This window comes from Podarcis filfolensis, assembly GCF_964270895.1.
Source record: "Podarcis filfolensis genome assembly, chromosome: 2".
Lineage (NCBI taxonomy): Eukaryota > Metazoa > Chordata > Lepidosauria > Squamata > Lacertidae > Podarcis > Podarcis filfolensis.
Window position 1 is genome coordinate 107,697,095 of NC_139605.1, and position 14,524 is coordinate 107,711,618.

General features: G+C 47.5%; 1 protein-coding gene across 4 annotated transcripts in view; it reads left to right on the plus strand.

The window, feature by feature from the left end:
- Nucleotides 1-1,116: 1,116 nt before the first annotated feature.
- Nucleotides 1,117-14,524, plus strand: part of CA10 (carbonic anhydrase 10) — a 354,321-nt gene continuing 340,913 nt past the window's right edge. Inside the window, exons 1-2 of one of the 4 annotated variants that reach the window (XM_083598944.1) lie at nt 1,117-1,653; nt 2,771-3,267. In XM_083598944.1, the coding sequence (XP_083455070.1) occupies nt 3,207-3,267 (61 nt within the window). In that variant the 5' untranslated portion in view covers nt 1,117-1,653; nt 2,771-3,206. Of the gene's footprint in view, nt 1,654-1,714; nt 1,792-1,973; nt 1,993-2,492; nt 3,268-14,524 lie in introns of those variants that run through there. The other 3 variants (XM_083598945.1, XM_083598946.1, XM_083598943.1) reach the window with 3 other exon arrangements.

Here is a 14,524-nt window from a genome sequence, read left to right on the forward strand (position 1 = left end):
TTGCCTTTGGCATCTGCACATCCATTGGGGCATGCCTAAGGCAGGGGCGAAACTAGGCTTAATTTCACCTGGGTCAAAGACCCAGTTTGGCACACACAAACATGCATTTGCTGGGAGCCTCAATGGCACCCTTCTGGAGGCTTCACCCAGGGCAAAAAAACCTGGCTAGCCCCACCCCCTCCCTGTAGCTATGGGTGCCACCAGCACCTGTAAATATACCCAGGGGCAAGAGGCACTGTGGGTTAAACCACAGAGCCTAGGGCTTGCCGATCAGAAGGTCGCGGTTCGAATCCCCGTGACGGGGTGAGCTCCCGTTGCTCGGTCCCTGCTCCTGCCAACCTAGCAGTTTGAAAGCACATCAAAGTGCAAGTAGATAAATAGGTACCACTCCGGCGGGAAGGTAAACGGCGTTTCCGTGCACTGCTCTGGTTCGCCAGAAGTGGCTTAGTCATGCTGGCCACATGACCTGGAAGCTGTACGCCGGCTCCCTCAGCCAATAAAGCGAGATGAGCGCCGCAACCCCAGAGTCAGCCAGGACTGGACCTAATGGTCAGGGGTTCCTTTACCTTTACCTTTAAGTCCCATTGAGGGGCTTGTTCCCAAGTAAACATGCTCAGGATTGCGCTGTAAGGCTGCAGCCTTATGCAGACTTACCTAGTGTTTTACCTGATGATGCAACTCAGTGAAGCTCGCTCCTGAGCGGCTACGTGCCAAGCATCCGTGCGCATAACTGTTACCTGGAACTGGGCGTTCCGTTCCTCCCCCCCCCCCCCCTTTAAGCATTTGAATTAAACGCAGGCAGCCTTTGAGCGCTGGTGATCTTCCACACACCCAACCCTACTTTTCGGTAGCCAGCAGCACTTCCGCTACTTTCGGTTACCTACCCAGGAGAGGGAGAGCATCGCCTGGATGCGCCCTTAAACCTCCTGGGGCCGTCTGTGCGCTTTGAAATTTGCCCTGCTTTTCTGGTCCCCTCCAACTTCCTCCTGGGGCTCTGACGCCCCTCCGCCATTAACCTGCCTCCCCTTTAATGTAGTGTGTAAAAACAAAACAAAAAACCAAACCTGCAATGGCCCAAAGAATTGAGAAAGAAAGCGTGCCCCGAGAACAACGCCTGGGTGCTTTGCGCACGGAACGAGCCGCCTCCTTCCTTTGCAGCTAGGGATTGCTTGCTCCTCCGCTGCGCTTTCCCCGGCTCGCCCTCAATCCCAGGTCCCCAGAAAGAGCCGGGATTGCAGCTTGGGCTGCAGTCAAGAGCCAAGGCTACCTGGGATGGCCGCGGCAGCCGCCGCCGCCGCTGCTGCCGCTTGGTTTTTGAGCCACACGCGCCGCCTCCCGTAGCGGAGCGCTCGCGTCCCCGCGCGCCTCTGCCTTGCGCCTCGGTCCCTGCCTTGGCTGCGCATTGAGCTGGCGGAGCGTCGGAGGCTGGCTCGGGCGCTTTGGAGACCGGAGCGCGCGGTTCCCTGGACTCGGAGGGGAAAGGCAGCGAGAATCCCCATGAGAAAATCGCCGTGAAAGTGTGGTTTCATTTTATTTTTGTACCCAAAGCGAAGGGGCTGTCTGGCAGCCGCTGGGTCCTCGCTATTTTTCGTATGTGTGGTGGGGACACTGCAGAAAAACTGAAAGAGGAATGATGCCCGCGTCCCATATGAGGTGAAGGGAAAACAGGAGCTTTGGGGAGGGGTAAGTATGCAACCGCGTGCCGCGGAGATATTAAATGAATGGCGGCGTAACGCGACACAGGTCTACTCAGGAGCAAGCCCCGTTGAGTTCAGTGGGACTTACTCCGAGGTAAGTGCGTTTAAGCCTTAAAGGGCTGCAAGCTTTGTACTCCCTTACCTTGGAGTATTGAGTCCCACACTGAACTCGATGGGGCTTACTCCCGAGTAAGACACGCATTGGGATTGCACTGTGTTACCGCGGGGGTCCGCTCAGGCAACTGCTACTTTTGCGAACTCTCTTAGCAGTTTCTCTTCGGTTTTCGCGCAATGGGTAATCGTTTTATTTATTTATTTATCTGCATGCAGATTTCGGAAGGGGAGCGAGAGAGAGAAAAAGGGCGTTGCATATTTTCTGGGTTATCGAGGTTCGCTCTTGTAAACAGGGGGCTTGGGTCCGGGAGGAGGCAAACCAGTGTGCACTTAAGCCAGTTAAAGAAGCGGGGAGCCTCTCTTGTGTGTACAGTTGATGTTTAAATTAAATATAAGAAAAACAGCCATTCCTCCGCGCGCGCGCCCCCTCTCCCCCGCCTTAATTTTTGGACGCTTTGCTGATTTCATTAACCCCAATAAACTAATCAAGTGGTTAAAAGTGCCAAGTAAAGACTGGGAATGAATGTGTGTGTGTGTGTTTGCGCGGGGGGGGGGGGGAGAGGAAGAGAAGAGAGGCTTGGCTCCGCAGTTATTTATTTATTTATTTATTTGCTTGCTTTCCACTATGAATTCTCCCCAATAGCTTTGCAAGAAAGGAAGGGGGAGAAATGGAGAGAAGGGAGGGAGAAATATCTGTAGGCGAGGGAAGAACGACCCCTGCAGTTGCATTGCGGAAAATCTCCGTTGCTTTGCTGGAGAATTAACGGGAGCTTGAGCTGTGGGGGTTTTTTGGGTTTTTTTTTCTTTTGGCAAGGAAACCTGCGCTTGGTATTTTGTCCTCCCTCCCTCCCTCTCTCCCTCGCCCTCTCTCCTTGGTTTAGATGTAGGTGAAATAACCATGCGAAAAGCTTAAAATCCGTTGCAATGTGTATATTAATCTCCATGTGATCATTTTGTAGTGAGAGAGCTGGAGAGGAAGGCGCCGGGATGGTGTGATTGCTGTGGTGATGCCCCAGTGAGGCGTGCAGAGTTCGGGGACAACTTGGCAGTTCGGGTCCCCTGGAATTGAGAGAGACTTTCCGGAGCGGGGAGCAGCGGTCGGGCTTTTTCCCCCGTCTATGTCTTGTTGGGAGATCTGGTGGATTTTTCTCGCTCTCCTGGAGGAAGGAGAAGAAGAAGCTGGTGCCGGCGGTTGGCTCCTTGGTCTTTGCTGGAGGGCGAAGGAAGAGAAGGGATCTCGCTTGAGCTGTGTGGAGGGAGAGCTCGGACATGTGTCAGCACATCTGGGGAATACAGGCTGCGAGTCCGAAAGGGGGTTTTCTGGGTCCGTCCAAACTGCGATATTGATCCTTGTTTTTCTTCGCCGAGGGATGCACTTGGCATGAGAATCGGAGGATGGAAATTGTTTGGGAGGTGCTCTTTCTTCTGCAAGCCAATTTCATCATCTGCATTTCAGGTACGCAGCAAAACAGAACTAGCGGGTTCCCTTTCCCCTCCCCTCCCAATTACGTGCAAAGCAGTATACGTTTTGAAATTAACAGCGTTGCATTGATGTTAAAAGTGTGCGGAATCGCGCACCCCCCCCTCCCAAGAGCGTCTGTCCCTGTTGTTTTATTTGGGTCTCTGTGCATGGGTTGTAATAAAGAAACGCAGTGGTGTTTGAGCTCCCACCCCCAATCCCTCTTATCTACTAGGCTTGTGTGTTGGCTGAAATAAATGCACTGCTCTGCTTCATTAATCTTGAATGCGTTGTGGCTTTTGAAAGTTGCTCAACTTCTTGCTGTGGGAGGGCAGCTCTGTTTTCTGGGACATTTCAGGGTTTCTATAGCATTGGTTTCTGATTGGAGATGTTGTACACCCCTCTCCCCCCCCCCCCCGCAGCCCAAATTATTCCTCCAGGGGTGGGGGTATCTGTTCCTGACACCTCGCCTCCTTTTGGCTGGGCATCTAACACTGTGCTCCATGGCCTTCCGTCATTCTCCCCTCCTCTGTTTTTTGTTTTGTTTTGTTCTGTTTTTGCAGGTAATTCCAGTTGTCAAAAAGATCCTTCCTGCCCAATTAATGACCAGCCACGGCCTGGCGCCTGGCGTTTAGGATTACAGCAATTTATTCTTGGTAGAAGACGTGCTCTTTCTACTTCAGAAGCCTTGGCCGCCTCGTTTAATTTGTCACGTCACTCGCGCTGGAATAATTAACGCCCCAGCCAGAGAGAGCAATAGGGGAGGAGGATGGGACCCTCGGATCTGGTGTTTGGGGCACTTCAAACACCCCCCTGCTCCCCTGAGGGGGACCTTGGCTGCTGATTCCCTTCCCTGAAGGCAGATGCCTTTGCCCTCCGGCTTGAAAGCAGAGGTGAAGCAGCCACTGGAGCAAGCATGACAGCCCCTGGGGGAGGCCCTCTTCTGCCAAGCCAGTGAAAACATAGCCCTCCCCGCTGTCTCAGGCTTGTTGGCTTGAACCAGATCTCTGCTTCTCCTTGCTGTTTGGCAGGGCTAGGATTTGGCAGCCCCCATTTTTTTGAAGTTAGCCACCCGCTGTGCTCTGGAAACTGCGAGCCTTTCAACTTCCATCTTATTTGGTTTTCCTCCTCTCCTCCACCTCCCCCCCCCCCTTTATAATCTGATCAGCTACGCTTGGCTCTTGCCTTGCCCTGGCAGCCCTCCTCCAGAGTGGTGTCATCTGAGGCTGATCTCACACACTGATCCATTGCCTCGCTGGCCAACCTTGCAGAGTTGCCATGTTCTCGGTTTGGAATGCTTGTGTTCAGAGCCTCTCAGAATTCTCAGTTCTAATAACTTTTGCATGGTGGAGGAGGTAGGAAGATAAATTCCCAGCCCTCGCTTGCTCTTGCTTTCCCCTCCTCTTTATTTGGCAGAAGCGTCCAAAGCCCCCTCAGGAAATCGCCTTGCCACAGCAGCTGCTCTGTGCTCCTTGGCAATTTCTCACCTCATGCACCAGTGCTGTCCCCTTTTCCCCCCAGCCTCGTTCGGAGAGGTGCAGGGCTTTCACTTCTCAGTTGCTTTTCTGTCGAAGACCCCCAGCCCTTTTCATTTTGTGCGACATCAGGTCAGAAACCCTCTCCACCATCTTCTGCTGTTGTTGCTCTAAGCCAAGGTGCTGTTGCAAGGGGAGGTGGGGGGGCACACTGCAATACCACCCCCTACTGGCTGGGCCAAGAACTGCTATAGGGAGGAAAAGCTCTGCAACCATCCACACTCTCACTATTTTTCAAAAGCTACCTGATGTAATAGTTGGTGCAAAAACGAATGCTGCAGTGAGCAAGCTTGATTTTTCTCCTCCTTTCCCACACGTGAGAGGGCAAGGAGTTGCATACCCACTGGGAGCCCTGTCTATTCAAGAGCATTCTCGTAGGTCTGCCAATGCTGCTGTCTCCCGCTTGTGGCTCACGCCACCTGTGCCCAAGTCTTCCATCTGGAGGGCTTTATTAAGTTGCATCAAAGCCAACATAAATCTTATCCTGAAGGTTTCGACCCCATGGATTTGGTGGTGGTGACTAGGGTGGGAGGGGTGAACAACTGGTTCATCCTATGCTTCTTTTTCAAATAGGGGCTTGCATTAAAAAATAAATTAAGAAGAAGAAGTCTGGATAGGCCTGGTGGAAATGAAAAAACCCCAAATGTCAGCGTGGCAAAGAAGGAAAGAAAAAGTAAAAACACCACCACACTAAGTCCAAATAGCAAGCTGATATTTTGTGCATGGGATGCACTTATCTGTTTTGTCATATGGTCCAGGGTATGAGAGCATCCTTTGATAGCCGTCTTTTCTACTTGACTCAAATTGTGTGTGTGTTGGTAGCTTTATTGACACGGCTGGGTAAAGGAAGAAGTGTTAGAGAATAGAATGAATCCTGCTATGATTTTTTTCACCATTGACAACTTAATGAATGAAACCCTCTCTCTTTCCCTCTCTCTCTCTCTCTCTATATATATATATATATCAGGTGTGCAGTATAGGTAACTGGAAGGAAAGGAAAATATTTCTAAAGGTTTACATATCTGTAGCAATGTCTAAAATGAGGGGAAATGTACATTTGCCAGCTGAAACATTGAAATCAATTTCCCCCCTCCTTTGGTAGGTTAGGAAGGTAGAGGCTGCTGCTTGTTTTGGCTGCTTGCTTGTTCTGTTGGTGGATAGGATTCAGCATTAGTGACAGGATTTGTGCTTTTACCTTCATAGGCATGTAGGCATGTTTCCATGCATGGGGAAGGTCCCATTGGAATAATATTGTGGCAAATCAGCTAAACATAGCAGTCTGGGCTTTTTGACCATGTTTGTTGTAAAAATATGTTTTAAGAGCCTAGGAATAGGCTTGGAGAACCTTTGGCTACAATGTAATAGCCATTTAATCATGACCATTACACTGCAAGTAATCTGGGTAAACATTCCTTTTTCCTTTACATAATTGAAATTAGCATTGTAGCAGTTTTCTGCTAACAGCCTTCCTGGCAAAGGGCGGGGGGCTCTGCAACGGAAATTAGTGGTACCCGAAGCGTTGTGGCAGACCACTTAAATTCAGAAGGTGTGTTAAGGGTGCTCCATATGGGGGAACAAAATGTGTTCATTATCATTTTGCCAATCCCTGGCTGCTTAACATTCCTCATCGAGTCACACAGGTAATTCAGTTAACGCCAGGGTTTTAGCTACTGAAGTGTTGGCACGGTTTACATTAGGCAGAAGTGGTTTTGATAGAGAGAAGTGAATAAATTGTGGTGTTCTTCATCTCTGCACTATATCGGAAGCTTGGCAGTGTTTATTTTTTGCTCATGAAATAACGTGTACTTTTCATCTATGTGGAAACTGGATGTTTTCTATTTCTGGTAAAAGGCAGGAGGGGTGGTGGCTGGTTTTTTGCATCTCGTAGCTGTCATTTTCTAAGACCTGAGTGATTATCAGAATAGGCAATTTTAAAAAAACACCATAATCTGAAATGTGGCATCTGAGTGCTGTGGAAAACCCGATCCTCCCAGGAAGTCGGATGCTGTCACGGTCTCCAGCCCCCCTAATGATGCTACAGTAAAGCATTATTAATTGAGTGTTGTGCCAAGGAAACGATGTCAAAACAAGGATGCTAAAATGGGATCCCACCCAGCTGTAGCTCTCAGGGACCTTCAGATAATCGTGACACTGAGTAAAAGGCATATGGATTACGTGTTCTGTGCTCCTTTGGCCCGAATCCCTTTTTCCGTGTAATGCCACGACAGATTAATTAGCAGCAACATTTGCAGCTGTAGGTGGGATGCTCCCGATCACATAATGGCTGACACATTTCTCTGCGCTGTCATTTATTTTGCACAAGCCTTGGGTAATGTTTGCATAACGTTAGGAAGGAGTCAGCCAGGTGCGATGGAAAACAACAGAGTCTCTGCTTTAAACATTGGCGATAGGCACTACGAACATACCAGAGCGGCAGACATTCTGGTGAGATGTTTTGTTTTGGACAATGGTGTCTCAGTAAAAAGCAGTTCCTGGCTAGAGTACCTAATATTTGCCACATAGCTTGCTGTTACAATTAGGTACACTGTTATGTGCCTAACACCATTAAGTGTGAAAATCAGTTGGTCTTAAGGATCATTAGCAGTGCACTAAATTGTTGATGAGGTGTTGATAAATTCATGAGATGGAAGCATACAAGAATGAAATACATCTCAGCAATGCTCCAGAACATTAAGGTGTTACTTCAGTGCGGTCATGTTTGTGTCTCTGCACATCTAAAAAAACTTCTGTCTGACCATAAGCCATTCTTTGGGGCCCTCAGTCGCAAAGCCATGCCTTGCTAGAGTGCTTCCTTCAAGCCTGTTGTGAATATAGGAGAGAGTGGCTCTGGCCATGTGCAGAGTATTTTATCACCACTGAATAACCACAGTGATGTTACTCGTATCTGAGATTCAGAAATGGAAGCTTCCAGGTCAGAAGTACCTCAATTTCAGAAATGAACTGATGCTTCATGATTGACTTACCACATCCATTAATCACATTCATTAATTCTACCAATTAAGTCTACCAAAGTGGAATTCAAAGTGATGTGCAGTTGAATACAGGATTGGAAACCATGAACTTATCACCATGGCTTGCTTCCATAATTGTTAATTTCAGTTTATCCTTGTTGGTTAGTTTAAATCCAGAAGCAGATGCTTCAAGTCTCCTCCTCCTAATTATATTAGGGAATGGAATGGAATGCATGCCTGAAGCCCATCCTGGCTCATTCATGCTGCACTAAATGGTGATTTAGTGTTGGGTCTCTAGCTGTTGTTGGACTACAACAACTCCCATCATCCCCAGCTAACAGGATGAGTGGTCAGGGATGATGGGAACTGTAGTCCAACAACAGCTGCAAGCCCAAGTTTGAGAAACACTGTGGCAGCATCTGAAGCCTGGTCACCTTCCTAGTGGTAAATTTATTTTTGACCATTAAAGTAAAATCAGAAATTGTTGACACATGGGTAGTGCTCTGTTATTAAGCGTGGATGTGTCCCTAATCATGCTTTATGTTAATGTTCATGTTACACCTGTATCCACAGGTGTGTGGTATTTGGGATCTTTGGTCTGGAGGTCATTGCACTCCAGAAGGAAAATAATACTGGATCTCTACTGCTCCCTTGTTCAGGGTAGTTATTAAGAATTCTTGGATTAGAAGCAAAATGATACATTTTTATGTGCTGAGTCAAAATGGTGGTCATAGAGTAAAAGGGCTTTGTGGATTGTAGTACCAAAATGCAGAGTTTGTTTACACAATGGCAAAATAATTCTTGGAGCAAAAATATGCACAACCTACTCAAACTCATGTTATACTTGGTTTCGTACTACAATAGAGAAAGATGGAGGTAGGGATTCTTTCCTTTCTAATTAGAACTCGTATGTTCTGTTTGTTTGTTTGTTTGTTTGTTTGTTTTGATTAATACCTTTTATTGTTAAAATGTAGAAAGAACAGCAACACTATTTTATCATAATACAACAACACTAGACATACCAAAGAAAAACAAACAAAACAAGACTAGTCACTGGAAGGTCTTTGTGGACGACCAAAGCAGATTTTTAATTGTTGTCATATCCAGTGCTTTTTCCCCCTTAAAAAATGTTTAGGGGTACTCTCATTTTCACTCAATAAAACCACCATTTTATAGTTCAAATTGAGAAAAATAAATACAGTAAATAGAAAAAGGTACAAAGAACATGCATTACTCATATTGAAATACTGCCTCTCAATGAGGCCAAACTTAATAATAATAATAATAATAATAATAATAATAATAATAATAATAATAATTTATTATTTGTACCCCACCCATCTGGCTGGGTTTCCCCAGCCACTCTGGGCGGCTTCCATAGAAAACCAAAAATACACTAAAATATCACAGATTAAAAACTTCCCTGAACAGGGCTGCCTTAAGATGTCTTCTGAATGTCAGGTAGTTATTTATCGCTTTGACATCCGATGGGAGGGCGTTCCACAGGGCAGGCGCCACTACCGAGAAGGCCCTCTGCCTGGTTCCCTGTAGCTTTGCTTCTCGCAATGAGGGAACCACCAGAAGGCCCTCGGCGCTGGACCTCAGCATCCGGGCAGAACGATGGGGGTGGAGACGCTCCTTCAGGTATACTGGGCCGAGGCCGTTTAGGGCTTTAAAGGTCAACACCAGCACTTTGAATTGTGCTCGGAAACGTACTGGGAGCCAATGTAGGTCTTTCAAGACCGGTGTTATGTGGTCTCGGCGGCCGCCCCCAGTCACCAGTCTAGCTGCCGCATTCTGGATTAGTTGTAGTTTCCGAGTCACCTTCAAAGGTAGCCCCACGTAGAGCGCATTGCAGTAGTCCAAGCGGGAGATAACCAGAGCATGCACCACTCTGGCGAGACAGTCCGCAGGCAGGTAGGGTCTCAGCCTGCGTACCAGGTGGAGTTGGTAGACAGCTGCCCTGGACACAGAATTGACCTGCGCCTCCATGGACAGCTGTGAGTCCAAAATGACTCCCAGGCTGCGCACCTGGTCCTTCAGGGGCACAGTTACCCTATTCAGGACCAGGGAGTCCTCCACACCAGCCCGCCCCCTGTCCCCCAAAAACAGTACTTCTGTCTTGTCAGGATTCAACCTCAATCCATTAGCCGCCATCCATCCTCCAACTGCCTCCAGGCACTCACACAGGACCTTCACCGCCTTCACTGGTTCTGATTTGAAAGAGAGGTAGAGCTGGGTATCATCTGCATATTGATGGACACCCAGTCCAAACCCCCTGATGATCTCTCCCAGTGGCTTCATATAGATGTTAAAAAGCATGGGGGAGAGGACAGAACCCTGAGGCACCCCACAAGTGAGGGCCCAGGGGTCTGAGCACTCATCCCCCACCACCACTTTCTGAACACGGCCCAGGAGGAAGGAGCGAAACCACTGCATAACAGTGCCCCCAGCTCCCAGCCCCTCTAGACGGTCCAGAAGGATGTTATGGTCGATTGTATCAAAGGCCGCTGAGAGATCCAGCAGAACTAGGAAACAACTCTCACCTTTGTCCCTAGCTCGCCGGAGATCATCAACCAGCGCGACCAAGGCAGTTTCAGTCCCATGATGAGGCCTGAATCCTGATTGGAAGGGATCCAAATGGTCCGCATCCTCCAGGCGTGCCTGGAGTTGTTCAGCAACCACGTGCTCAATCACCTTGCCCAAGAATGGAAGATTTGAGACTGGGCGATAGTTGGCCATACTGGCCGGGTCTAAAGATGGTTTTTTAAGAAGCGGTTTAATGACCGCCTCTTTCAGCGGATCTGGAAATGTTCCCTCACAGAGGGAAGCATTCACCACCCCGCAGAGCCCATCGCCCAGCCCTTCCCGGCTTGCTTTTATTAGCCAGGATGGGCAAGGATCAAGGAGACAGGTGGTTGGTTTCACGCGTCCAAGCAGCCTGTCCACATCCTCGGGGGTAACGGATTGAAATTGATTCCATGCAACTTGACCAGACAGAGCTCTAGCACTCTCCCGCCCCAGCCCTGCTCCCACGGTGGTGTCTAGCTCCTTCCGAATATGAGTGATTTTATCTGCAAAAAACTTTGCAAAATCGTTGCAGGAGATCTTGGGGTCTTTACAAGGCCCCGGTGGTAAAGGTGGTTCCGTTAAATTGCGAACCACCTGAAAGAGTCTCCTGCTACTATTTTCTGCAGATGCAATAGAGGCAGTGAAGAAAGTCTTCTTCGCCATCGCTATCACCACTTGGTAGGCTCGAAGTTGAGCTCTAACCTGTGTCCGGTCAGATTCGGAGTGAGTTTTTTGCCACCGACGCTCTAGCCGTCTCAGCGATTGTTTCATCGCCCTCAGCTCCGAAGAAAACCACGGGGCTGTCCGGGCTCCATGCAATCGGAGAGGGCGCTTCGGAGCCAGGCAGTCGATAGCCCTGGTTAACTCCGCATTCCAGCGGGCCACCAGGGAATCAGCTGAAAGGCCATCAACATGGGATAAAGCATCCCCTACCACTCTCTGGAAACCATTTGGATCCATCAGTAAAACACCACACATCCACATTCCACACTGCTTCACACATTAAACGCTTGCTTCCGTCTGAGACTCAGGAAACAGTGTGACAGGAAATGAGGCTGCCATCAGGAGTAGCAATGGAACTGACGATTCACCGTGCTAGAGAAGAAACTATTTTTTTAAAAAAATAAAATAAAATAGTTTTTTCTCCCGTAGATTCACAAAATGTTTATGGGTATGTGTACCCCTGCGTACTCCCAGGAAAAAAAGCACTGGTCATATCATAAGTGAGGAGAGGTGTTGGAAATATGGTGTGGTTGCAGTAGAGGCCTAGGGTGTATTCAGACATGGGGTCTATTGTATTGGCTATCCTGTTGAAGACTTAAATATTCCTTTTGCTCTGTTACCTCTTGTGTCATAGAATTGTGGCTTTTTGATCGATATACTTCCATGTCGCACTAAATTTCATTCACACCAGTGGGTGTGGTGTGACACAACAGGGGACACCTTTTATGCACATTCAGGCTTCTGTTCCTACATGAGGCTAGAACACCGTCCCAGATTATGTCCCCTGAGCATACCATGAAAACAGCTAGGAAAATACAGCACAAAACTCCTGTGTTACCAAAAATGGGGCATTCCAGGATCCATTCAGATTCTGGGATGGCTTCTGTAATTCCTGGGTGTCAAATTGGGACAGTTGACAGGTATAGTATATACCACATTCTGCTTTTCAATATGTGCAGTGTGTGGCCAACCCATGTTTATTTCTTCCATGCACACACTACAAGCCAAACATACGGAACTTTCCTCTTCACACACTTGGCAAAGTTTTCACGTTACACATTCCAGCAATCCTTGGATTCCCCTTGGATGGGGAATAAGGCATTTATAGTGGCAATCAAGAAAGCATCTATGATTGCAGAATCTCTTCTTCCAGGCTTTTTAATGGTGTAGGAGTTCAATATATCTAGGTCACTGGGATTTACAGAGATGGGATGGATGAAATATTTATGAATCTTACATTTTTTAATGTTTTATTGATGGGCCATATTGTTTTGTTTCTCTGTGTTACATAACCTACCCTGGGATCACTGGTTAGAGGAAGGGCAGGATAAAAATGAGATTGATAATTGCGATGACGATAGCAAAAAGACAACAACAAAATGAATAGGTTTTGTTTGACTACCTCTATTCATTCACTTCATTTTAAAATTATAGTAATTTTCACTTCATCTTTGTGCAATAATAATAAAAAGCTGCAAATCAAGTGTTCTTCATAATGATAACATCTCAGAAAGTGCATAGTACTCCAGCTCTTAAAAAAAATTATTTGGTTTTTCACATTAAAATTTTACAATCACATATCCAAACATAAAAACAAGATTCCAAGGAATTTTTTGGACTTCCCTCCTTCCCTTTGTGGGTCCTATTGTTAATCATTTCCTCCTGCATCTTTTATGATAATCCAAATCTTTTACCTCTCCATTGTGTCCAAAATCCACCATTAAACTGCAATTGTTATTCCAATCCTACTAACAATTTTACAATGGTTTTTAAAATAAGTTATAAAATTTCCCCATTCCATATTAAAATTTTGGTCTTCCTGATTTCTGATTCTTCTGGTCATTATGGCCATTTTGGCATAATCCATCAACTTGATGTGCCCTAGTACTCCAACTCTAAACCAGGCACCCCCAACCTTTGGCCCTCCAGATGTTTTGGACTACAATTCCCACCACCCCTGACCACTGGTCCTGTTAACTAGGGATCATGGGAGTTGTAGGCCAAAACATCTGGAGGGGCGCAGTTTGGGGATGCCTGCTCTAAACCCATTCCTTGGGGGGGGGAGGTGTCCCTTTAATTATTGCATCTTCCATTGCTTTCAGTAGAGCAGATAGAGAGGGACATTCTACCAAAACCAGATAACAAGCAACGACCATTTTGTATGGGGCTTGCATTCCTGGCCCAAGCATGTTTAAGCCTGCTTCATCCCGGCCCTGCCCCCTGCCTCGCCCCCTTTCCCAGCCAATTCTGGGGGCAACATAATGCGCCTGGTTGCAGGTCAATTGGATGTGCTTAAAATACTTGTTGCCTGTGCTGAAGGGCTCCGTCTCACCAGTTGTCTAAGGGTGTTAAAGTTCTAAGCAAGTAGGGGGTGCAGGACCCTGTTTGCCGCGTTGCTCCTTTGACCTCACCACATTGAGTCGTGAAATCAAAAAGGGTATTGCGGGTGTGTTTGCCTCAACATACTCGCAGTTCTTCCCATGACTGGGAACCAGGACATGGGTGGCGCTGTGGTCTAAACCACTGAACCTCTTGGGCTTGCCGATCAGAAGGTCAGCGGTACGAATCCCTGTGATGGGGTAAGCTCCCATTGCTCTGTCCCAGCTACTGCCAACCTACCAGATGGAAAGCACACCAGTGCAAGTAGATAAATAAGTACTGCTGCGGCGGAAAGGAAACGGTGTTTCCGTGCGCTCTGGTTTCCGTCACAGTGTCCCGTTGTGCCAGAAGCGGTTTGGTCATGCTGGCCACATGACCTGGAAACCTGTCTGTGGGCAAACACTGGCTCCCACAGCCTGAAAGCCAGATGAGCGCCACAACCCCATAGTCGCCTTTGACTGGACTTAACTGTCTAGGGGTCCTTTACCCAGTGCTTTTTTTCAGGGGGGATGCAGGGGTACACATTCTCCTAAACATATTGTAAATCTAAGTTTGGCCTCATTGCGGTATTTCAGTATGAGCAGGGAAATGAGAGGTACCCCTCAGCATTTTTTATTTTTTATTTAGAAAAAAACACTGCCTTTACCTTCTTTCTTCTGGCAGTTCTTCCCATGACTGGGAACCTGTGTGGTTAAGATTCTGCATTGTGGGGAAGCATGAAGGTACATTTAGGCAAGCATACTCAACACAGCAAGGCTAGGGGGAAGTGGGGCTGAAGAAGACTGCTGCACTTTAGGGTTCTAAGTATTTAAAGTGGGTTGTAACCGGACAAAATCCTGCTTCTTATAAGTATGCTTGGGAGTTTCTCAGAGCTGCACCGCCCACGTCACCTGGGCATCCATGTATCACATTGTCTGGACAGCATCTGCGGAACGAGCCCTTTAATTGCCGAAATCTCCATATTTTTAGCTGTTGGGGATATGTCACAGAAGGATAGTTTAATTATGGTGTGCATTCTCTATTGGAATTATTTTTATCAGATGGCTAAACCAGAGGCTAAAGGCTATCTCAGCT